Source organism: Chiloscyllium plagiosum, unplaced genomic scaffold (genome assembly GCF_037043375.1).
Source record: "Chiloscyllium plagiosum isolate Xiang-an unplaced genomic scaffold, Cpla_swu_hap1 HiC_scaffold_3, whole genome shotgun sequence".
Taxonomy (NCBI): domain Eukaryota; kingdom Metazoa; phylum Chordata; class Chondrichthyes; order Orectolobiformes; family Hemiscylliidae; genus Chiloscyllium; species Chiloscyllium plagiosum.
Genome location: NW_028270141.1, coordinates 70,125,601 through 70,149,971, shown reverse-complemented (window position 1 = coordinate 70,149,971; position 24,371 = coordinate 70,125,601). Strand labels below are relative to the sequence as shown.

Sequence of the window (24,371 nt, the reverse complement as noted above, 5' to 3'; positions counted from 1 at the left end):
TTGTTGCTTAACACTCTAACCAATCTTAAAAGGCAAATTCAATACTGTCATCAAAAGTTCCACATTTCTATCCTTTTTGACCTATAATCATAACTATTTATGGCATTATCTGAAAATCAGAAATTTGAGAGGATATTTCAATTTAATTGACTACATACCCTACTTCCTGACAACACTGCTGCTATACACCTGCAGATCCTCTTGATTTAGTAGATTTAAACTTAAAAAACATTTTAAAAAGCATAAATCCACACTGGAGACCTTTGAGGCAGATTTCTTCAGTCAACAGTAAATGTCATGGTTTCTCTGTTGACCGCAAAGTCTGGCTAATCATAAATTACTTTGAAAGGGAAAGGAGAATCAAGTAAATCAATTAGAGATACAGAAGAACAGAGACCATGCTATTTTAAAACTAGGTTGCTGTATTGATACTCTTAAATAATCTTGAGAATAATAGTGTACTTCATTTACCAGGCATAATATCAATCTGTCCAAGGTGACGATGTTATATTTCCACACCATGTCATTAAGGATCTCTATGCATTTATTCAATTGTTGTCCTCCAGCAGAAGTTGAGAACTCATAGACGAGGAAGTCAGCAAATGTTCGAACATGAGCTACCAAAGCTCGAGCTCCTATTCTCTCTAACACTCTGCAGTCAAGAGAGTAATTTAGATTTCTTTTCAAAATACAATTTACACAAAAACAGTATAATTCTAAATATATAAAGAACATGTGAAATACCAGCATTGAGAGAGAATGGCATTTTACATAATGAGCATTTACTTTGCTTGAATATTTTGCACCAAATAAACAAACTTCCATTCGTATAATCATAAAACCACATTACAATTCAAGGTTAATTTCTTCACAAGAATAGAAAAAAGTAAATTTTAATCAGTTGAAAATTGATAATTGTTAGAAACTAAATTTCATTACCATATATACAATAAGTAGAAGTTGAACTTCTTTGCTATTGAACAATGACATTAATTGTAGTCTTTAAGTGAACCATAATTAGAACCTGGAGGACAATAGGAGATAATTTATGCCTATTTAATGTGAGGCATTCTGTCCTTATTTTTATTCTACTTCATAAACTTGTAAATGAGCTGTAGCTTAGGTAAACTTCTTAGACTGTAATTACAGCTTTCCTTTGGATGAGCTGCAGCTTTTTTAATTTGAGGAATCTGCAATTGTGACACGGCATGAGGAGTACACAAGAGTGGTATTTTCACTTGCAATGTTGAATAGAAACCCCCATCTAAGAACTACCTTGCACCTTATAAAAATTAAGATGTCTTCTTTTATTTCAATTTACATTTTGCCCCTCCCTCACTTCTGATTGCCTTGTTTCACAACAGAAAGTAGGGGGTCTTCCAAAAAAAATTTAAGTCAACCAGCTTGGGAACTACTTGTGTTTAGCTTCTGAATGATCCCAAAGTTGATCTCAAAAACAGGGGAACTGTCCACCCAATAATTTCACAATTTTATGTCGATAGAATAGCAAACCACTAACAGCTGAAGTCAGTGATTACATCAAATCACGAAACACAAAAAATAACAAAAGCCACAAAACCATTATTTTCCACTCTCATTCACGCATGGAATTGTTCTATTGAATTCAGTTCTCATCTGTTCAACTTTTTATCCTCTTCCTTAAATCATCGTTTTTTTTAATATAAAGAACAAACTTGAAACTGGTTGTCAATTTCCTGCCTCTTCACATCTATAATGCTTATGGCATTTTGTGAAGCCTGACTGTCATTATAAATTCTATGCTTCTTAATTGCATAATCCAGATTAGAAAAGGCACTCAGCAGAAAACTATAGATGTGATCTTAGGTATTATTCCACTAGGAGCTCCAGTTCTCTGTAATACTGTGGCATAATAAATATCACAACTACGTTTGTTTACCACAGAACAGGTTTTACCATCAATTCTTTCAGATATGTTAACTATTGCTTCAAAGTTGCAAATAAAGTTTTGTGCACTAAAAACTGCAAGGAGCATATTTAGTGCATAAACAAACTGGTCAGACAGTAGCGATTGTGAGTTTATATATAACTACTTCTCAAAAAGGAGGCAAGATGCCTTTCCTGTAGGAAAGAAATCAAAAAAGAAGAATTAAAATGACAATTAAGATAGCCCAAAGCTTTTCACTTATGAAGTCTTAGGAATTAAGATAATCGTTTAATTAAGAAAATGAAATGTAGCATGGCTTAATGATATGGGTGGTGTGGTGGCAGGAAAATAATTTACTTTTTTTTACTCAATTAAATCACATAAATGCTGTTATTTATTACCAAGATAGTGTCCAGAGATGTGCAGGCTAGGTGGATTAGCCATGGGAAATGCAGGGTTACAGGGATAGAGCAGGAGGTTTGGTTGGACTCGCTGGGTCGAATGGCCTGCTTTCCACACTGTAGGGATTGTATGGATTCTGTGGCATTTTTAAAATACGCAGATAGTTCTGTTAAATTTTAATAACATGCTACTAAATTCACAAAATATATTTATCTTATGATGATCTTGACCTGTAGCCAATCTGATTAATGTGATCAGTCTCTAACAACATTTTCCAGAGCAGACAGAGGAAGAGTGGTGGAGACCCCTGCATAGAGAAGTGCGTGATAATATCGTTCTCGTTGGTCATTGATTTCCATTTTCTATATTCTTCTTCCACATTCTTCTTTAAATTAAAACGACTTTCCTGAGGCACATTGTTCTGTTTAAAAAAGGCCTAAAGCAGACAAAACATTACAAGTTAATATAAGCAAATGAAGAAATGTTACTTACATGTGCATAAATTAACACTGGTTGAAATATTTGTGGTCACCCAGTTTATTTCAAAACTTGGTCAAAGTGTTCAATTCAAACTAGGAGAGAGAATTGAACTATTTTAGATTTCAACTTGAGAACTGAAATCTACTAATCTTTCTAGTCCAAGAAATAAATTAACACTTGATTTTTCCAGTCTTGCTTTTATTACTTTATAAAAACCTAGACATTACTCCCAGGCTATGATCTTGCAAGTATGGAAATAATACTTCAACTGATTTGTTCTGTGGTTGTACTCTTCTCTTCTGACACTGATAATCCATGCCTAAGCATTTTACTTTTGCAATTATGTTGAAGCAATTTAATAACTATTCTACAATAGGACAAGAAAAGTATGCCTGGGACTAGAACCCCACGTTATTATTTCTGGGGACATGGATTTTAATGCCATAGTGAGAGCAGGTGGAATTTGAACATCTTTAATATCAACCTGCTTTTACCTTCTCCCCAAAACAAGACGACCCTGGCAGACCCATTGTTTCCACATGCGAACCACTTTGTATAAAACATTTGCTCCTTGTGCTTAAGTTCTGTCTCCTCTCACCTTAAAAATGTACCCCCTAGTCTTGAAGTCCCCCAGCTTAGGGGGAAGACAACTACCATTAAGTCTATCTACACCCTTCATTATTTTGTAAACTTCTATAAGCTTACCTCTCAACCTCCTATGCTCTAACGATAAAAGTCCCACCCAACTAAACTTATTTCTTCTTATCGTAACTATTTTAGCTCCCCTTGTTCGGTCTCTTCCCATTTACAATTGCGATTCTTCGGATGTTTTATGTTGGCTCCAAGTTTCAGCTTCTTTTCACCAGCCAGCTTTTCTTTATCAGGGATGTGCAATCCCTTGACACACTCTCAACACATCAGTAATGGTCTGAACGTTCTCCAGTTCTCTCTTGAAAAGTGGTCTGAATAGTCCTTACCCACCACCACTCTCCTTTGTCTGGCTGATCTCATTCTCACTTTGAAAAACGTTTCCTCTAACCTGTCACACTTTCCCCAGATTAAAGGTATGGTTATTGGTACCCGAATGGATACGTGGAACATTTCTTGGTTGACTCCTACTTGGGATCCCCCCTCACAACGCTTTCTCCAATACATCAATAACATCCTTGACAGTCCTTCCTCCTCCCTCGCAAAATTGGAAATATTAATTCATTTTGCATCCAATTTCTAAACTTTTCTCAAATTCATGTGGTCCATCTCTAACACTCCTATTCTCTTCCTGGACTTCATGGCTTTCATTTCTGCTATAGGCAGTCTACCAATATCCACTACAAACCCAACATCACCCAGTCACCTTGACTACATTTCCTTGTACCCAGTTTCCTACAAGGACTTCATTCCATTTTCCCAGTTCCTCAGACTCCGTCAAACTAGTTCTAACTGTGCCACATTCCTCAAGGATACCTCCAACATGCTTTCGCATTTCCTCAAAAAAAGAATCCCCTGCTGTGGTTGATCAAGCTGAAGTACTATTTCCACTGCAGCACAGCTTGAAACAATGCAGGTTCATCTAGATATTCTAGCAAATTCTAGGCAGTGCTCAAGTTACTCCTGTTAAGTTCTTTTTCCAGTACCAATTCAGATTTTCAAGAGTTTTTGCTTTTGTTCACTCAATACAAACTGGAATGATTTCAAGGAATGGTGGCAGTTTGATTGCCAGTCAAATGGTCAAGTCTTGGTAAATCAGGGAGGATAAAAGACCAAACCTTTGGATTCTTGTCTAGCTACGGGAAAAACAAACTTCAGAACCTGGAATGGAAATCAGAATTAGAACTTCCTTCTGAGATTAGTTTAATATGGATAGCTTAGATATCAATGCTATAATAAAATTGCAAAGCAGATTCACTCTGAGTTACATTTCCATGCCAGTATCACAGATGCAGTCTTTTCTTCAGTTTATCCCTTTTCCAGACCACTCCCAATCAGATTATTTTCCTGTAACTTTAAACATGATTTACCTAAAAGGTAGAATACTTTCTTGACTACTTGTATGCAATATTGAGTGAAATCAACCAGTAAATAAAACAATCCTTTTCACTATTTCACAACTGTTCACGTCCCACTAACACTAAGAGGCTGCTTTTCTGGAAATCTCAACTGTCCATGTACGTTTCACTTTAGGTAGCCAGTTTGTAAAATGGAAGATTTAATTGCTACAACCAGAGCACAGTAATAAATTATTGAGAAGGCTGGCTATCTGAAACCAAAACTGAAAAGATTGGTTATACACAGTAGGCCAGGTGACCTCTGCAAAATGTAAAAACACTGTAAACTTGTGCTCCAGAACAAGGTGAGCCTCTAACCGATCTGTTCCAAGACAGTAAATCATTAGCACTTACCCAAAGAGTGGGAAATTACCCAGGTATTACTGGCGCACAAACAGTCAAACAAATCCAACCTAATTAATGTCCTATCAGACAGAGTATAGAAACAGACCCTTTGGTTCAACCAGTCCATGCCGAACATAATCCCAAACTAAACTTGTCCCACCTGCCAGCCCCAGCCCAATCCTCTCCAACCCTTTCCTAATCATGTACTGATCCAAACACCTTTTAAAGGTTGTAATTGTACCCATATCCACCACTTCCTTAGAACATTCATTCCACATGCGAACCACCTTCTGTGTAAAACATTTGTCCCTTGTGTGGTTTTAAATTCTGTCTTCTCTCACCTTAAAAATGTAACCCCTTGTCTTGAAGTCCCCCAACTTAGGGGGAAGACAACTATCATTAAGTTTACTTACACCCTTCATTATTTTATAAACTTCTATAAGGTTGCCTCTCAACCTCCTATGCTCTAATGAAAAAAGTCCCAGCCTTTCTTTAAAACTCAAATCTTCCATTCCTGGCAATATCCTGGTAAATCTCTTCTGAACCCCCTCAAGCTTAATAATATCCTTCCCATAACTGAGCGACCAGAACTGGACGCAGAATTCCAGAAGAGGTCCTACCAATGTCCTGTACAACCTCAACATAATTTCCCAACCCCGATACTCAAAGGACTGACCATGAAGACAAGATTGGCAGCAAAATGATGGAGGGAGAAATTGGCATTGCTAATAAGCGACACTTAAAGGAATAAGCTAGTCACTGATGCTCTGTTTGGATGCCACCAGAGCTACTGTACTCCTAATCTCATTACTGCCTTCATCTAAACATGGACAAAAGAACTCCAGAGATGAGGTTAGAGTGGCTACCCTCGACATAAAAATATAACTCAAGATAGCATATCATTAAGCAGATTGAGCGAAACCAAAAAGGAAGATGGCTGATGTCATTAGAAGTCAAATGTTTTGGCCAGTACAACAGTACAGAAGATATTTGCGATAGCATTCTCAGAACACCATCTTCAGCTAAATTCTCAATTACCTTCCTTCCATCATAAGATCATAAATGGTAATGTTCGCTCATGACTGCATCATGTTCATCACCAATTGTGAATGCTCAGATACTGAAAGTTTAGGTTGCTAAGAGCAAGTAACATGTATGCCACACAATTGGCAAGCAATAAACATCCCCAGTAAGGGAGAATCTAAATATAACCCCTCGATGTTCAATGTTATTAGCATCACTAAATCCCTCACTATCAGCTCTAGTTTAATCAGAAACTAAACTGGAGCATCCATCTCACTATTGTGGCTACAAAAATAGGTCAGAAACTGGAAATTCTGCATTAACGAACTAATCTCCCGTCTTCCCAATGCAATACTACTACTTCCAAGGCATAAATCATGAGGGTGATGGAATATTCTCGACATGTTTGCATAGCGCAGCTTCAACAGCACATAGGAAGCTTGACATCATCTAGGACAAAGCAGGCTGCTTGATTGACACCACAACCATGACCTTCAATATTCAATCCCTTACTAACAATACATGGTGGCAGCAGTTTATATCTTTTAAAAGATGCACTGCAGTCACTCATGAAGGTCTGTTTGTCAATACAAATAGCCCATCTTTTTATTTTACTCAATTTTTGATTCTGGACTGAAATATGAAAAGTTAGCTTTAAAATTTGAAGATTGTTGAAGGATCTCTGCACTTTTAAAAAGTAAGTTACCTGAAACCCATTGCAAGTGCTGTTTACACAGATGTCATTTCAAGCAGTGAGGAACACCTATCTGCGGAAGAGCTGAGGCCAGAGGTATACGTACACAGAGATTTAATTGTGTATTGTCAACCAGTAATCAATGATAAAGGTCCCCTGCCTGCCAACAACTATATGATTAGCTCTCTGGTAGCTGAACAGTTAGGGGGTATCAATGTTTGGCAGAAGAAAATGGATTTCCAGCAGGGGACATGGTGTGTTTCAGTTCTGCAATAAAAAGCACCCCAAACCTGAAGAGAGCTAATTTATTTCCCTTCATTAGTTGCTATAAACTGTGACTTTAATTAAGAAGCCAGAGACTTTCATAAGTGTGAGCCAGTCACCCCTGCCTCCTACAAATAAAAACAAATAGCAAAAAACAATTGAGAAACAGCATTCTGAAAGGATCATCTCAGACAACCCTGTCGACAAGAACCACTGAACTACTTCTCGGTCTTTCCCTCTACTCATAACACCCATGTTTCTCTTATGACGGTACATTATGTAGATGGAAATTTTTTTAAAGTGGGTTAGAGCTTTAACTAGTACAGTTATATCCTGACTATTCATAATTGCTTATCTGTTGTTAGAACCTATTTATTTCTAATATATGGTCATTATTTTTAAAGTACAGAAATCTGACCTGTGCTGTGTTTCAAATTGGCACAGATAAATCAGAGAATTTTGCATAGTTTTTAAAATCTTTAATTTTGTGATGGCTCCATGATTAGTAGAACTTGATTGCTAGCAGGCTACCACAGTGAGGTTTAACAGATAGCACCTTCCAAATCCAAGGTCTCTTCAACCTAAAAGGCCAAGGACAACAGGAACACTACCACCTGCAAGTTCCCCTCAAGTCTCTCAGACTTGGAACTATACTGGCATTCCTTCACAGTTACTGGGTCAAAATCCTTTAGTTGTCCTCCCAAAATGTGGTTGTCCTGATATTCCAATGACTGCAACGATTCAAGAAGGTTCCTCATTATCACCAGAGGGCAACCAAAATTAGATTGTGCCATATAAGGTTGTAATCTTCACATTCTGCTCAACTCCATCACAATCACTTCCAAATGAGAAATGTTGCCCATCGCCACACTTCCTTTAAGCCATTTGCTGCTGAAACCGTAACTTTAATGTTTTCTTAGCGAACCTGTCATTCTCCATCATCCTCAACTGATCCAAACCTCTGCTGTCCTTATCCCATTCTTGATTAAGTGAATTCATTCAACCCTTTTAATTCCAAATCCCACAGCACCTCAATTTTTTTTTCTCCTGAATTCCTTCACTGTTCAGAGCTGAAAATGTGTTGCTGGAAAAGCGCAGCAGGTCAGGCAGCAACCAGGGAACAGGAGAATCGACGTTTCGGGCATAAGCCCTTCTTCAGGAATGGCTTATGCCTGAAGAAGTGCTTATGCCCGAAACGTCGATTCTCCTGTTCCCTGGATGCTGCCTGATCTGCTGTGCTTTTCCAGCAACACATTTTCAGCTCTGATCTCCAGCATCTGCAGACCTCATTTTCTCCTCCTTCACTGTTCACCACCACCATGCCCCCTACCCAATTCTGTCCCATGTCCATAACAGATTCTGCTCCTGACTTTGTTCCTTGACAGACTTCGCTCTCACTTTTCCCCAACACTAACCTTCAACCAGCTATGCCCTATGCATTGCAATTTTCTAAGTCATTATGGCATAGTGGGAGGCCATTCAGCCATTAGTGGTCCATGAGCCTGTGTAGAAAAAACCATTGGGTCCTAGTTTCCCCTCTATCCTTGCAGTCTCCTAAGGGGAAATTAAATTTCCTTTTGAAATTACTGATTGTCTCTAAAACCTTCCAACTATTTGCTACTCAAAGGCTCATCACTAAATCCATCTCTCAGGCTAACTTTTCACTCACTGTCATAGTAATTAGATTAGATTACATTACAGTGTGGAAACAGGCCCTTCGGCCCAACAAGTCCACACCGACCTGCCGAAGCGCAACCCACCCATACCCCTACATTTACCCCTTACCTAACACTACGGGCAATTTAGCATGGCCAATTCACCTGACCTGCACATCTTTGGACTATGGGAGGAAACTGGAGCACCCTGAGGAAACCCACGCAGACACTGGGAGAACGTGCAAACTCCACACAGTCAGTCGCCTGAGGCGGGAATTGAACCCGGGTCTCTGGCGCTATGAGGCAGCAGTGCTAACCACTGTGCCAAAATACCATAGTGTGGTATTTTTCTGTAGATGTTGTCCAGACAAGTGCAGTGATTGATTGCCTTGGGCAGTTCCAATGTGAATCACTCCAATGACAATTAAAAGACTTTCTAATATGAAATGAGCTGTTTGCTAAATCAAGTTATTAAACAATGGTCATTCAAACACCAGCAAAACCTTGTCCTTTAGAGAGAATCTAACACCATTGGCATATTTCTTTTGATTCTGACAGCTTTTATAAAGGAGGCATTAAACCATTGATCTTCTAACTGGTGTATTCTCCAAGGCAACCTCCACAAATTAGAGTCCACTGAAAAACAATCAGCAATCCCTTTTTCTACAGTATAAAATGTTACACCTCTTTACATTGGTATCCATGCTAATGATCTGACAAGCAGAAGACAAAAACTTTTGTGAAAGTCTCTTTCCAGCAATACTCAAACTCTTTCATATTTAATCATTTAACCAAGTTTTGGAGAAATTAACATTTTTTACAATTCCATGGTATAGAAACAAGCAAGCATAAAACTACTGTTCCAGTCTAATAATCAGGAAACAGGTACCAGTGAAAACATGGACATAGAAATAAAATAGCCCCATATTAGAAGCTGTCATAAAGCATGTCATGTGATAGAGCTTAGGCCCTGACGAGTTTAAATTCATAAAATTCTATTCTTACAGAAATTTGTAGCTAGGCTTAGTAATGTGACAACTGAAAATGTCATCGGTGACTTCCGTTGAAAGGGTTTATTCTCTTGGTAAATTGTGGATTCACATTACCAGATTGGAGATTATATTTTAGAACAAACCTTTCTTTAATGATTTCAATTACAGAGAGGAACACACAAATTCCAGCTTAGAGGCAGAATTTATTCAAAGCAAATGGTATTGTATTTAAGAGTTGGAGTTGGCTGAATTTGTTGACCATTCTGGAAATCTCTTTCAATTAATTCCTGCAGTGACAGAGCAGGGACAAAATGGGTCACCAATGATTAATTGGGAAAATTATTAATTTAAATCTCTTTAGGATAAGCTAGGATAGAAAGTAGGCAAAAGTGAGGACTGCAGATGCTGGAAATCAGAGTCTAGATTAGAGTGGTGCTGGAAAAGCACAGCTGGTTAGTCATCATCCAAGGAGCAGGAAAATCGACGTTTCGGGCAAAAGATGAAGGGCTTTTGTCCGAAATGTCGATTTTCCTGCTCCTCGGATGCTACCTGACCGGCTGTGCTTTTTCAGCACCACTTTAACCTAGGATAGAAAGTAGACATACCTTGGCATTAATTAAACAAAGGCATTAATCAAGTTGATATTCATATATCTTCATATATATCATGGGGAGGGTGCAAACAGAAATTTGTCAAAGTTCATTAATGTGTCTATTGAGAGGCTGTGTTAAGAAATTTTAATGAAAGTTCACATTTTAGACTTTTGTAATACATATTAACTTCCTGAAAATCAAGAATTTGTTGTAATTTACTGTTTTATTCTTGTCACTATGTTAACTTTATCATGAATGCGGATTACCCTTTAAATTAAGCCATAAGGTCGGATGATATGATGCTGTCAGTCTGGAGTTATATGAACTAAACAATGGCTAGTTCTATTATTTCTGGTACCCATGCCAAGGCTAAATTAAAGCATTATTCATCCTTTAATACAATTATGGATATCGCGTACAAATACTTCAGGCTTACATTTAGCAGCTGCCTTTGACAGAGACGATGATGTGGAGATGCCAGTGTTGGACTGGGCTGGGCAAAGGAGTAGCACTCTGAAAGCTTGTGATTTCAAATAAATCTGTTGGACTATAACTTGTTATCATGTGACTTCTGACTTTGATAGATAGAGTGAAGAAAATTACGAAATTTGCAATAAATTGGCACCTACCCTGAAAGAATGCCACTGGATCTCATTGGACTACAACTGGCACACAATAGAAGATTGGCTAAATGGTGGACAACAATACATTAAGGTTTACATAAAGATTTGTAGTTCGGGTGCCAGTTGTCACAGTTGCCAGTATGACCACCAATCAACAACTCAAGTCAGGGAAACAGTCAGACAAAAGAGTCTCAGGATGATCCAGGTTATGATTATGGTCTCATACAGACTACACAAGTACAGACAAAAAACAATTGTGTGCAAAAAGTCATTAACTTCAAAAATAGCCAGTCAGAAGTAGACCACAACAATGAAACAGGCTATCACCATAGGATCGAACAAAACTACATAAAGAGAAAGGCACTACAAGACAATGAATAAGCTAGGTAAAAACAATGACTGTTGATGTTGTAAACCAGAGTTTAGATTAGAGTGATGCTGGAAAAGCACAGCAGTTCAGACAGCATCCAAGGAACAGTAAAAATTGACGTTTCAGGCAAAAGCCCTTCTTCAGGAATACAGGCAGAGTGCCTGAAGGGTGGAAAGATACATGAGAGGAGTGCGGGGGTGGGGAGAAAGTAGCATAGAGTACAACAGGTGAGTGGGGGAGGGGATGAAGGTGATAGGTCAGGGAGGAGGGTGGAGTGGATAAGTGGAAAGGAAGATAGGCAGGTAAGACAAGTCATGAGGACAGTGCTGAGCTGGAAGTTTGCAGCTGGGGTGAGGTGGGGGAAGGGGAAATGAGGAAACTGAAGTCCACATTGATGCCCTGGGGTTGAAGTGTTGCGAGGCAGAAGATGAGGCGTTCTTCCTCCAGGCGTCGGGTGGTGAGGGAGCAGCAGTGAAGGAGGCCCAGGACCTCCATGTCCTCGGGTGAGTGGGAGGGGGAGTTGAAATGTTGGACCACAGGGCGGTGTGGTTGATTGGTGCGGGTGTCCCAGAGATGTTCCCTAAAGCGCGCTGCTAGGAGGCGTCCAGTCTCCCCAATGTAGAGGAGACCGCATCGGGAGCAACGGATACAATAAATTATATTGGTGGATGTGCAGGTAAAACTTTGATGGATGTGGAAGGCTCCTTTGGGGCCTTGGATGGAGATGAGGGAGGTGGTGTGGGCACAGGCTTTGCAATTCCTGCGGTGGCAGGGGAAAGTGCCAGGACGGGAGGGTGGGTTGTTGGGGGGGGCGTGGAATTGACCAGGTAGTCATGAAGGGAACGGTCTTTGCGGAAGGCGGAAAGGGGTAAGGAGGGAAATATATCCCTGGTGGTGGGTCCGTTTGGAGGTGGCGGAAATGTCGGCGGATAATTTGGTTTATGCAAAGGTTGGTAGGGTGCAAGGTGAGCACCAGGGGGGTTCTGTCCTTGTTGCGGTTGGAGGGGTGGGGTCTGAGGGCGGAATGTGGACGAGATGCGTTGGAGGGTATCTTTAACCACACGGGAAGGGAAATTGCAGTCTCTAAAGAAGGAGGCCATCTGGTGTGTTCTGTGGTGGAACTGGTCCTCCTGGGAGCAGATGCAGCGGAGGCGGAGGAATTGGGAAGAGGGGATGGCATTTTTGCAGAAGGTAGGGTGGGAAGAGGTGTAATCCAGGTAGCTGTGGGAGTCGGTGGGTTTGTAAAAAACTGTCGGTGTCAAGTCGGTCGTCATTAATGGAGGGGTCCAGGAAGGGGAGGGAGGTGTCAGAGATGGTCCAGGTAAATTTAAGGTCAGGGTGGAATGTATTGGTGAAGTTGATGAATTGCTCAACCTCCTCGCGGGAGCACGAGGTGATGCCAATGCAGTCATCAATGTGGAGGAGGAAGAGGTGGGGAGTGGTGCCGGTGTAATTACGGAAGATGGACTGTTCTACGTAGCCAACAAAGAGACAGGCATAACTGGGGCCCATACGTTTGCCCATGACTACCCCTTTGGTCTGGAGGAAGTGGGAGGATTCGAAGGAGAAATTGTTAAGGGTGAGGACCAGTTCGGCCAAACGAATGAGTGTGTCGGTGGAAGGGTACTGTTAGAGACGTTGAGAGAGGAAGAAACGGAGGGCTTGGAGGCCCTGGTCATGGCAGATGGAAGTGTAGAGGGATTGGACATCCATGGTGAAGATGATGCATGGGGACTGGGGAAATGGAAGTCTTGGAGGAGGTGGAGGGTGTGGGTGGTGTCTCGAACGTATGTGGGGAGTTCCTGGACCGGCAGGGGGGTAGGACAGTGTTGAGGTAGGTAAAAATAAGTTCAGTGGGGCAGGAGCATGCTGAGACATTGGGTCGGCCAGGGTGGTCAGGCTTGTGGATTTTGGTATAAGCTAGCCAACAGCAGAGAAGACCCCACGACAGACACCCGGGTAAGAAGCCTCTCCAGCAGATGTCTTACAGACACTGAAAGTCATACTAGCCAAGGGACTCAGCTACAACCACAGGGATGCAAAATCAACAGACTTCCTAGCTGCACTAGAATGTGTGCTCAGAACTAACAGACTAACTAAAGAGACACAGCAAGCAGTCAGACAAGCCATTGTATCCTTACTAACAAAAGACAAAGTGAACAACCAACACCAAAGAGAAGCCCTAAAAACACTCAAATGATAAGAATGTAATCAATAGTACCAGTAAACACTGGCAAAATGATGGTCATCATGGTCACAACTGAATATATTCAAAAAACAAAGAAACTACTTGCAGATACTGAAACCTACCTACACAGAGAGAATGAACCCACGCCGAGCTAGCCATAGAATAAACAACAGACTACAGAACCTACAAAAAAATGGACTAATGACCAGGATTGACGCACAAAGGCTGAAACCAGAAAGCAACACTACCCCACGATTTCACTGATTACCCCAAGTACACAAAGCAGACATACCACTTAGACCCACTGTGGCATTCCCTGGAATTTCATCACAGAAACTGGACAAACAGAACAGACAACACAATGGGGAACCTAACAAGGACTGCATACTCAAACTACTAGACCTGTCTTGGTGACACACTTCATGTTCACAACCAAATATATGAACAGATCAATGGGACACCTATGGACTCAGCCATCTCTGGGCTCAGAGCAGAAGCATTTGCAAAGATTGGAACAAACATCCGTCCCACAAATCTGACCCAAACTCTGGATCGATATGTGGATGACACTTTTGTTCTCAATAACAGAACAGAAATCATGAACACATATCGGATTATCAATCAATACCATGCTCACAAGGGTCAGATTTATATGAGGAGGAAACCAACAATCAACTCCCACTCCTGGATGTGATGGTAGGAAGAACAAAAAACAGTGAAAGCACCACAAAAGTGTACGGGAAAGCCACACACACTGACCAGATCCTGAATTACAACAACAACTACCCGAATACACACAAGAGAAGCAGCATTAGGACCCTGTTCAAAAGGACTACAACACACTGCAGCATTCCCGACCTATGAAGGGAAGAAGAACACCTCTACAGAGTATTTGCCACTAGGTACCCCGACAACTTCATCCGCACATGCCTAACACTCAAACAACGTGATGAGGACATGTCATGACCTAACTCACTAGCCATGCTACCTTATATAAAAAACATCTCAGAACTGACTTCTGACTCACTAAGATTCATGACAGCCCATAAACCAACAGCCAAACTCAGACAACAACTCACCAGGCCAAAAGGCAGACAACTAACAATCCGCGTCCACGAACACAAACTAGCTACTAAACGCCAAGACCAGCTGTCCCTAATAACCACACATACAGATGACAAGGACCACAAATTCAACTGGGACAACACAACGATCATAGGACAAACCAAACAGAGGATGGCCAGAGAATTTCTATAAGCATGGTACTCATCAACAAGCACACAGACCTAGACCCAACATACCAGGCACTACAACAGACAACCGAACCGGCAACCAGAAGCAGCAGGAACGGAACCAAATAAATTCCAGAAGACACAATACAGCAGCGCTTCACAGGAGGCTCCAGAGCACTGAAGATATCACCTAGACAGGTGACAAAATGCCTGCAAATCAACTTCCCAGCTCAGAGAACATATCCAGAACCACATCAAAAATACATTAATATTTGTCTATCACGATTCAGATAAATAAAATAATGCATTCAAGATTAAGATTTCTGTTGCTGGAGCCCATGAGTTCATATACCTTTTATGTATGTGTGTTAATATTCGCCACCAGGTTAATTCAGAATACAAACAAAAGTTTATCTTGCCTGCAATGGAGCCGGGAAACAGCTGAGTGTGTGTGAAGCCCAGTTGTGAGGAGTGAAAACCATGATTGTTTGAAGGATGTCTTTACACCAGGTACCTTGTATAGATTCGGAGCCTGTAAAAAAGTCTTTTTTTTAAAAAAGAGAAGACAAGATAAACATTAGAGGATAACAACAGTATTAGCATTTTATTGGGTACAACGGTTACAAAAATAATAAACAGCAGCATCCACATCTCTCCTTGAATCTGTTCCACCATTTGAAATTATCAGACAGTTGGCCTTCTTCACCTGTTCCCTATATCCCTTGATTTCCTTACACCAAACATTTGTCCATCTCAGCTTTAAATAAATTCTACAATGAAGCATTCACAACTTGCTAGGACATGCAATTCCAAAAATTCACAAACTTCTAAATCTTAACTCAGTGTAAATTGAGTGTCCCCTTGAGAGTGTGTTGTCAAGGACAGAGTTCCACTGTCAGGAGAAACTTGGCGTCCACAGTGTCAAGCCCTTTCAGAATCTTGTATGCCTTGATAAGATTATCCTTCATTCTTCCAAACTCCAAAGAGTTTGGAAGAATCGGTCCAACTCATTACTTAGCTTCTCTTCGTAGGCTACCCCCTCAACCCAGAAATCAATCCAGCAAAGATTCACTGCATTCACTCCAATCTTTCCTTAAAATATGACAGCCAAAAATGCACACGGTACCAAGGTCTTGCCTCACCAAAGCCCTGCATAATTGTAGCAAAACTTACTTTTGTTTTCCAATTCCTTGCATTAAAGGGGGAAACCTAATAGAGGTTTACAAAATTAGGACAGTCTTAGGTTGGGTAGTCAGAGGCTTTTCCCACAGGATGGGAACGTCAACTATAAGAGTTTCAGAAATAAGAGTGACAAACTTAGAGCATGGATCAGTGCTTGGGGATACGATGTTGTAGCCATACAGGAGACATGGGTTTCATAGGGGCAGGAATGGTTGCTTGATGTTCCAGGGTTTAGAACACACCTTCCTAGATTACACCTCCTCCCACTCTGCCCCCTGTAAAAACGCCATCCCATTTTTCCAATTCCTTCGCCTCCACCGCATCTGCTCTCAGGAGGACAAATTCCAATACCAAACAACCCAGGTGGCCTCCTTCTTCAAAGACCGCAACTTCCCCTCAGACGTGGTTGACGATGATCTCCACCGCATCTCCTCCACTTCCCGCTCCTCCGCCCTTGAACCCCGCCCCTCCAATCGCCACCAGTACAGAACCCCACTGGTCCTCACCTATCACCCCACCAACCTCCAGATACATCGTATCATCCTTTGTCATTTCCGCCATCTCTAAACAGACCTTACAGATATATTTCCCTCCCCTCCCCTATCAGCGTTCTGGAAAGACCACTCCCTCCGTGACTCCCTCGTCAGGTCCACACCCCCCACCAACCCAACATCCACTCCCAGCATCTTCCCCTGCAACCGCAAGAAATGCAAAACGTGCGCCCACACCTCCCCCCTCACTTCCCTCCAAGGCTCCAAGGGATCCTTCCATATCCGTCACAAATTCACCTGCACCTCCACACACATCATTTATTGCATCCGCTGCACCCGATGCGGCCTCCTCTACATTGGGGAGACAGGCCGCCTACTTGCGGAACGTTTCAGAGAACACCTCTGGGACACCCGCACCAACCAACCCAACCGCACCATGGCTGAACACTTTAACTCTCCCTCCCACTCCGCCAAGGACACGCAGGTCCTTGGCCTCCTCCATCGCGAGACCATGGCAACCACGACGCCTGGAGGAAGAACGCCTCATCTTCCGCCTAGGAACCCTCCAACCACAAGGGATGAATGCAGATTTCTCCAACTTCCTCATTTCCCTTCCCCCCACCTTATCTCAGTCCCAACCCTCGGATTCAGCCTCGCCTTCTTGACCTGCAACCTTCTTCCCGACCTCTCTGCCCCCACCCCCTCTCCGGCCTATCACCCTCACCTTAACCTCCTTCCACCTATCACATTCCCAACGCCCCTCCCCCCTACCTTTTATCTTAGCCTGCTTGGCACACCCTCCTCATTCCTGAAGAAGGGCTTATGCCCGAAACGTCGATTCTCCTGCTCCTTGTATGCTGCCTGACCTGCTGCGCTTTTCCAGCAACACATTTTTCAGCTTTAGAACATTTAAAAAGAACAGGGAAAATGGAAAACGAGGAGGGGGTGTAGCATTGCTAATCAGAGAGTGCATCACAGCTACAGAAATGAAGCTTGTTGAGGAAGGTCTGTCTGCTGAGTCAGTATGGGTGGAAGTCAGGAACAGCAAGGGAGCAGCCACCTCATTGGGGGTTTTCGACAGACCACCTAACAGCAGTAGAGAGATTGAAGAACGCATAGACGGGCAGGTTCTGGAAAAATGCAGAGGTAGCAGGTTTGTAGTTATGGGTGATTTCAACTTTCCCAATATCGACTGGAACCTCCCGAGTGCAGATGGTTTGGATCGGGCCGTTTTTGTCAGGTATGTTCAGGAGGGCTTCCTTACTCAGTATGTAGACAGACCGACGAGGGGAGAGGCCATTTTGGATTTGGTGCTCGGCAAGCTAGGACAGGTGTCAGATCTCGTGGTGGGAGAACACTTTGATGACAGTGATCACAACTGCTCAACATTTAATATAGCCTTAGAGAAGGAAATGAGCAGTTACAGAGGGAAGATATTTAATTGGGGAAAAGGAAATTATGATGCTATCAGACAGGATTTGGGAAGTACAGACTGGGAGCAATTGTTTTACAGAAAGGGCACAGCAGACATGTGGAGACTGTTTAAGGAGCAGTTGTTGTGAGTGATGCATGCATTTATTCCTCTGAGACAGAAAAGAAGGGGTAAGATTAAAGAACCTTGGATGACGAGAAGAAGGCAGCTTATGTAAGGTAGAGGAAGCAAGGCTGTAGCACAGCTTTAGAGGATTACAGGCTTGATAGAAAGGAGCTCAGAAATGGACTGAGGAGAGCCAGGAGGGGGCATGAAAAAAGCTCGGTAAATAGGATTAGGGAGAACCCAAAGGCATTTTACCCATATGTGAGGAATGAGAGAATGATCAGGGAGAAGGTAGGGCCGATCAGGGATAGCGTAGGGAACTTGTACGTGGAGTCTGAGCAGATAGTGGAAGCCCTAAATGAGTATTTTGCTTCAGTTTTCTCAAAGGAAAGGGATTTTGTTGTAAATGACAACTTGGAGGAGCTGGCATACAGGTTTGACCAGATCAAGACTGATGAAGTTGATGTGCTGGAAATTTTGGCAAACATTAAGATTGATAAGTCCCCATGGCCAGACCAGATTTATCCTAGGCTGCACCAGGAAGCGAGAAAGGAGGTTGCTAAGCCGCTGGCGAGGACATTTGCCTCCTCACTCTCCATGGGAGTCGTACCGGATGATTGGAAGGAGGTGAATGTTGTTCCTGGATTTCAGCAAGGCATTTGACAAGGTTCCCCATGACAGACTCATGCATAAAGTCAGGAAGTATGGGATACAGGGAGATTTGGCTATCTGGATTCAGAATTGGTTGGCTGACAGAAGGCAGAGAGTGGTTGTAGATGAAAGTTATTCTGCCTGGAGGTCAGTGTTGAGTGGGGTCCCATAGGGCTCTATTCTTGGGCCTCTGCTCAAAAAAGCTTGGACTTTTCTCTCTGGAGAGAAGGAGGAAAAGAGGAGACCTGATCGAGGTATAAAAGATAATGAGAGAAAAAGATAGAGTCAATAGCCAGAGACTTTTTCCCAGGGCAGGATTGATGGGTACGAGGGGTTATAGTTTTAAGATATTTGGGGAAATGTATAGAGGAGACGTCAGAGGTAGGTTCTTTACACAGAGTTGTGAATGCATGGAATGCATTGCTTCCATCACCACCATTGGCAGAGTCATTAGGGACATTTAAGCAACTGCTGGACAGGCACATGGAGAGCAGTGAGTTGAGGGGTGCGTAGGTTATTATATTTTACATTAGGTGTGGGCCAAAGGGACTGCTCTATGCTGTACTCTATGTTCTATAAGAGGGCACAGGTTCAAGGTGACAGGGGGAATGTTTAGAGGAGGGGTGTGGGGAAAAGGTTTCACACAGGGAAAGATTGGTGCCTGGAACACACTGCCAGTGGAGGTGGTGGATGCAGACAATGTTAGCAATGTTTAAGGTGCATTCTGGTAGACATGAACAGGAGGCAAACAGAGGGATAGAAACCATGCACACGCAATAAGTAGCAGGTCCAAATAAAGATTACAACTGGTGCAAGCTTGGGGGCCATAGGGCCTGTTCCTGTACTGTAATGAATGGTACCGTACTGGAAAAGGTCAAGATGCCTTTAAACAATGTTTTAAAGTGTCACAGTTTTCAGTGATATTCGACTAGCAACCCAGGGATCACGATCACCTTAGTACTTCACGAGTTAGGGACAGAGATTTTAATTCAAATTGTGTTCAATACATCTCAATTGATACTTGCAGCAGACCTCATTAACTTTCCTTACTGAACACTGCCAGACAACCCTTTCCAATTTGATCTATACTTCAATTTTCATCAAGGGTCTGATCTTTGATCCCTTACAAAATGGTTCAGTCATTATTATTTAAGAAAATAATACCACCAGAAACCAATAGTTCAAGGAGTTACACCATAATCTCAGAGCACCTAGCAATGAGTGAAATAAAATGAAACCTTGCCAGTGCTGCTCATATCTCAATGACAAATGCAAGAATTCCAGAAACAAAGTAATATATAATTGTTGTGGTTCTGTTCGCCGAGCTGGGAATTTGTGTTGCAGATGTTTCGTCCCCTGTCTAGGTGACATCCTCAGTGCTTGGGAGCCTCCTGTGAAGCGCTTCTGTGATCTTTTCTCCAGCATTTGTAGTGGTTTGTGCAGTCCTTGCATGGGATTTTGTACACTACATTGGTTTTGCTCATGCTGGGTATTGGGTCCTTCGTTCTGGTGAGTTGTTGTCTGAGAGTGGCTGTTGGTTTGTATGCTGTTATGAGTCCGAGTGGTCGCAGTAGTCTGGCTGTCAATTCGGAACTGCTCTTGATGTTTGGTGGTGTGGCTAGTCCTTTGGGTTATGACATGTCCTCATTCCGTTGTCTTTCCCTTGGGCATCTGTTGATGAAACTGTACGGGTATCCGTTTTTGGCGAATACATTGTATAGGTGTTGTTCTTCCTCTTTTTGCAGTTCTGGTGTACTGCAGTGTGTTGTGGCCCTTTTGAATAGTGTCTTGATGCAACTTCTTTTGTGTGTTGGGGTGGTTGCTTTCGTAGTTCAAGCCACTCACACAGACCAAGTCCTGAACTACGAAAGCAACCACCCCAACACACACAAAAGAAGTTGCATCAAGACACTGTTCAGAAGGGCCACAACACACTGCAGCACACCAGAACTGCAAAAAAAGAGGAAGAAGAACACCAATACAATGTATTTGCCAAAAACAGATACCCACGCAATTTCATCAACAGAAGCCTAAGGGAAAGACAACGGAACGAGGACATGCCACAACCAAAAGGACTAGCCACACTACCATACATCAAGAACATTTCTGAAATGACAGCCAGACTACTGCAACCACTAGGACTCATAACAGCACACAAACCAACAGCCACTCTCAGACAACAACTCACCAGAACGAAGGACCCGATACCCAGCATGAGCAAAACTAATGTAGTGTACAAAATCCCATGCAAGGACTGCACAAAACACTACATAGGACAAACAGGAAGACAGCTAACGATCCGCATCCACGAACATCAACTAGCCACAAAACGACACGACCAGCTATCCTTAGTAGCCACACTCGCAGATGACAAGCAACATGAATTCGACTGGGACAACACTACTAATATAGGACAAGCCAAACAGAGAACAGCCAGGGAATTCCTAGAGGCATGGCACTCATCCACAGATTCAATCAATAAGCACATCGATCTGGACCCAATATACCGGCCACTGCAAAGGACAGCTGGAACTGTCAGCCGGAAGCGACAGATTCAAACCACTACAAATGCCGGTGGAAAGATCACAGAAGCGCTTCACAGGAGGCTCCCAAGCACTGAGGATGCCACCTAGACAGGGGACGAAACATCTGCAACACAAATTCCCAGCTCGGCGAACAGAACCACAACAACGAGCATCCGAGCTACAAATCTTCTCACAAACTTTAATACATAATTTATTAATTCATATGACTGCAGGATATTTGACTAAAAAAGAGCACATTCTAAATATGGATCAATGCACAATAGTTGCAACACAACCGAATTTTCACATTGATATTTACAATATTTACCAGTTACATGGGTTGCTCTTGCTAGAGTTAGAATTAGAGCTCTGTTAAGTTCCTCAGATTCAGCAGAAAGAACTGTTTTGGGGTCACTGAGAAACCGTGTAAATTGGGGCTGCACTTCTGAACTGCCCAAAGCGGTGATCAACCGAAGAGCTGTGCTTTCAACGCTAAATGGTCAAAAAAAAAGATAATTACCAAGTTAGTGTTAAATTTCTAGTTTCATATTCAAGCCTTTTCCAAAGTTTAATAGTAGAATTATTACAAAGTACAGAAAAACTAATCACAAGAGTTCAAAGGTCACACCTGTGATCTAGCATCTGTGTTGCAGTGTATGAACCATAATTTTTAATCATCACTGGCACCATCACCCCTTGCTGCACACAATACTAAAGGCTGGGTAAACTTGATGACCTTGCTTTGAATTACATTCAGAATTAGAGTTTAACATTGTACCTATATGAATGAGGCGCTCCATTGAGCTAATAATGGATTAATGGAAGACAAACTACTGTAGACTGGTATCTGCTGTGTTCAAGTTCATTGTGGAATTTCAGTCTTTCTATTTTTCTGGTCCACCTTGCTTCTGCAGTTGTATTCAACACTAAGTTAACCAGTTTGGCTCAGTGCTAGAACTCTTACTTCCAAGTCAGGTCAAGAGAGTAAACACCATTCCAATATTTGGACGTCAAGTCTAATTTTTTTTGCTGTACTGGTTCATTGTCAGAGCTGAGGCAGTACTAAAACAGAGTCCTGATCGGGTAGATACAAATGATTCCTTAGAGATAGTTAAAGAACAGAGAGGTCTCCCAGAGTTGTATCCAACATTTTATCCTCTAAATTATTAGAGCACATTAACTGAGCACTTGGTATTTGTGGGAACTGACTTGGTTGCCATATTTGACTGCATAATAAACACAACCTTCCAGAGGGTTTTGGAATTTTTTTTGTGTACTCATGCTCATATCCTTCACTTTCATTTCTCTCTGCAGTATTGAGATAAAATTTATAATACATGTGAAAGATGTAAAAGCCATCAGATTATTATTGTAGTGTTACCTAGGATTCTTTTGGTGGCTAAGGGGGTAAAATTGTGATATGAAGATAGGTTAGAATGGCTGCGTCCCATTCCATTTGAGTTTAGAAGAATGACGTGATCTTAGTGAGATAAACAACATTATGAGAGATCTTGGCATGGTGGATTCTGAGAGCAGGCCAGTTGTTTTGCTCTTGTGGAAGAGCCTAGAATGAGGAAACAGAGTTCAAAAATCAGGGGTCATTAAATTAAGACCAAGGTGAGCAGACCCTTTCCAATGTAACCCCCCCTGCTTAAGGAAGGAGACAAAAGATAGGAAATTATAGGCTGGATAGTGTGACTGTGGTTGTTGGTAAGACTTTATAGTGCATTATTAAAGATGAGAATCCAGAGTACTTGGAAGTAAAATCAGGCCGAGTCTGTATGGATTTGTCAAGGAGAGGTCCTGATTAACAAACCTGTTAGAATTCTTGGAGGATGTAATGAGCAAGTTAGACAAAGAACAGCCAGTGGACATGATCTATTTGGATTCCCAGAAAGCCTCTGACATTGTGCTACATATAGGAGGCTGCTAAATAAGATATGAATCCACGGTGTTAGCGGCAAGACTGGTAGAAGGCAGGTAGTGGGGATAAAGGAGCCTTTTCAGGATGGCAGCTGGTAACTAGTAGAGTTTTACAGGGCCACAACTATTCGCATCATACATTATTGATCTGTATGAAGGAACTGAGGGTATTGTTAAGTTTGCAGAAGACATAAAGAGAGATGATAGGACAAGTAGGGTTGAGGAAGCAGTTAGAATGCAGAAGGAGTTGGACAGGCTAGGAGAGTGGGCAAAGTAGTGGCAGATGGGATACAATGTGGGAAAGTGAGAGGTTATGCATTTCAGTCAGAAGAATAGAGGCATGGAGAATGGCTTCAGAAATCTGAAGCACAAAGGGACTTAGGTGTCCTAGTTCAGGATTCTCTCAAGATTAACAAACAGGTTCAGCTGGCAGTTAGGAAAGCAAATGCAATGTCAGCAATCATTTCAAAGAGCAAGAATACAAAAGTCGGGGGGGGGGGGGGGGGGGGGGGGTGTAATGTACTGCTGAGCCTATATCCGGCTCTGGTCAGACTACATTTACAATATTTGAGAGCAGTTTTGGGGTTCATATGCAAACAAGGATGTGCTGATCCTGGAGGGGTGCTGCAAAGGTTCACAAGAACGATCCTGGGAGGGAAGAGTTTGTCGAATGAGGAGCGGTTGATGACTCTGGGTCTGTGCTCAAAGCTTAGAAGCCTGAGGGCAGGAATCTCATTGAATTTAGAGAATATGGAGAGGCTTGGATAGTGGACATGGAAAAGATGTCGCCATTAGTAGAAAAGGCTAGGACCGGAGGGCACAGCCTCAGACTGAAGGGACGACCCTTGAGAACTGAGATGAGAAGGAATGTTTTTCAGCCAGAAGATAGTGAATTCATGGATGCCAAGTCATTCGACTTGCTTCATCACAGAGATAGATAGATAGATTAGCAAGGGGATCAAGAGTTCTGGGGAGAAGGCAAGAGAATGCAGTTAAGAAATATATCAGCTATCTAATGAATGCCAGAGCAGACCTGATGGGCCAAAATAATGTAATTTTGCTCCAACATACTATGATCTTTATGGTCTTTCTGTTAGAGGATTGTTAATATTTGAAACTCTTCTCCCTAGTATTGAAAGAAGGGTTATTAAATACTTTTAAGATAAAAAGTAAATAAATTCTTCACTCAAGAGAGCCGATTGTTATCAGGGATTCATGGAAATGTGGAGTTGAGGTTACAATCGGATTAG

The 24,371-nt window shown here is 42.0% G+C and overlaps 1 protein-coding gene across 4 annotated transcripts in view; it reads right to left on the bottom strand.

The window, feature by feature from the left end:
• med23 (mediator complex subunit 23) overlaps positions 1-24,371 on the bottom strand; it is a 122,113-nt gene that overhangs the window by 46,326 nt on the left and 51,416 nt on the right. For 3 of the 4 annotated variants that reach the window (XM_043683331.2, XM_043683342.2, XM_087980209.1), the window contains 4 exons: positions 21,527-21,690; positions 15,232-15,356; positions 2,539-2,744; positions 472-652 (listed from right to left, as the gene is read on the bottom strand). In XM_043683331.2, the coding sequence (XP_043539266.1) occupies positions 472-652; positions 2,539-2,744; positions 15,232-15,356; positions 21,527-21,690 (676 nt within the window). The remainder of the gene's footprint in view (positions 1-471; positions 653-2,538; positions 2,745-15,231; positions 15,357-21,526; positions 21,691-24,371) is intronic. The other variant, XM_043683338.2, reaches the window with a different exon arrangement.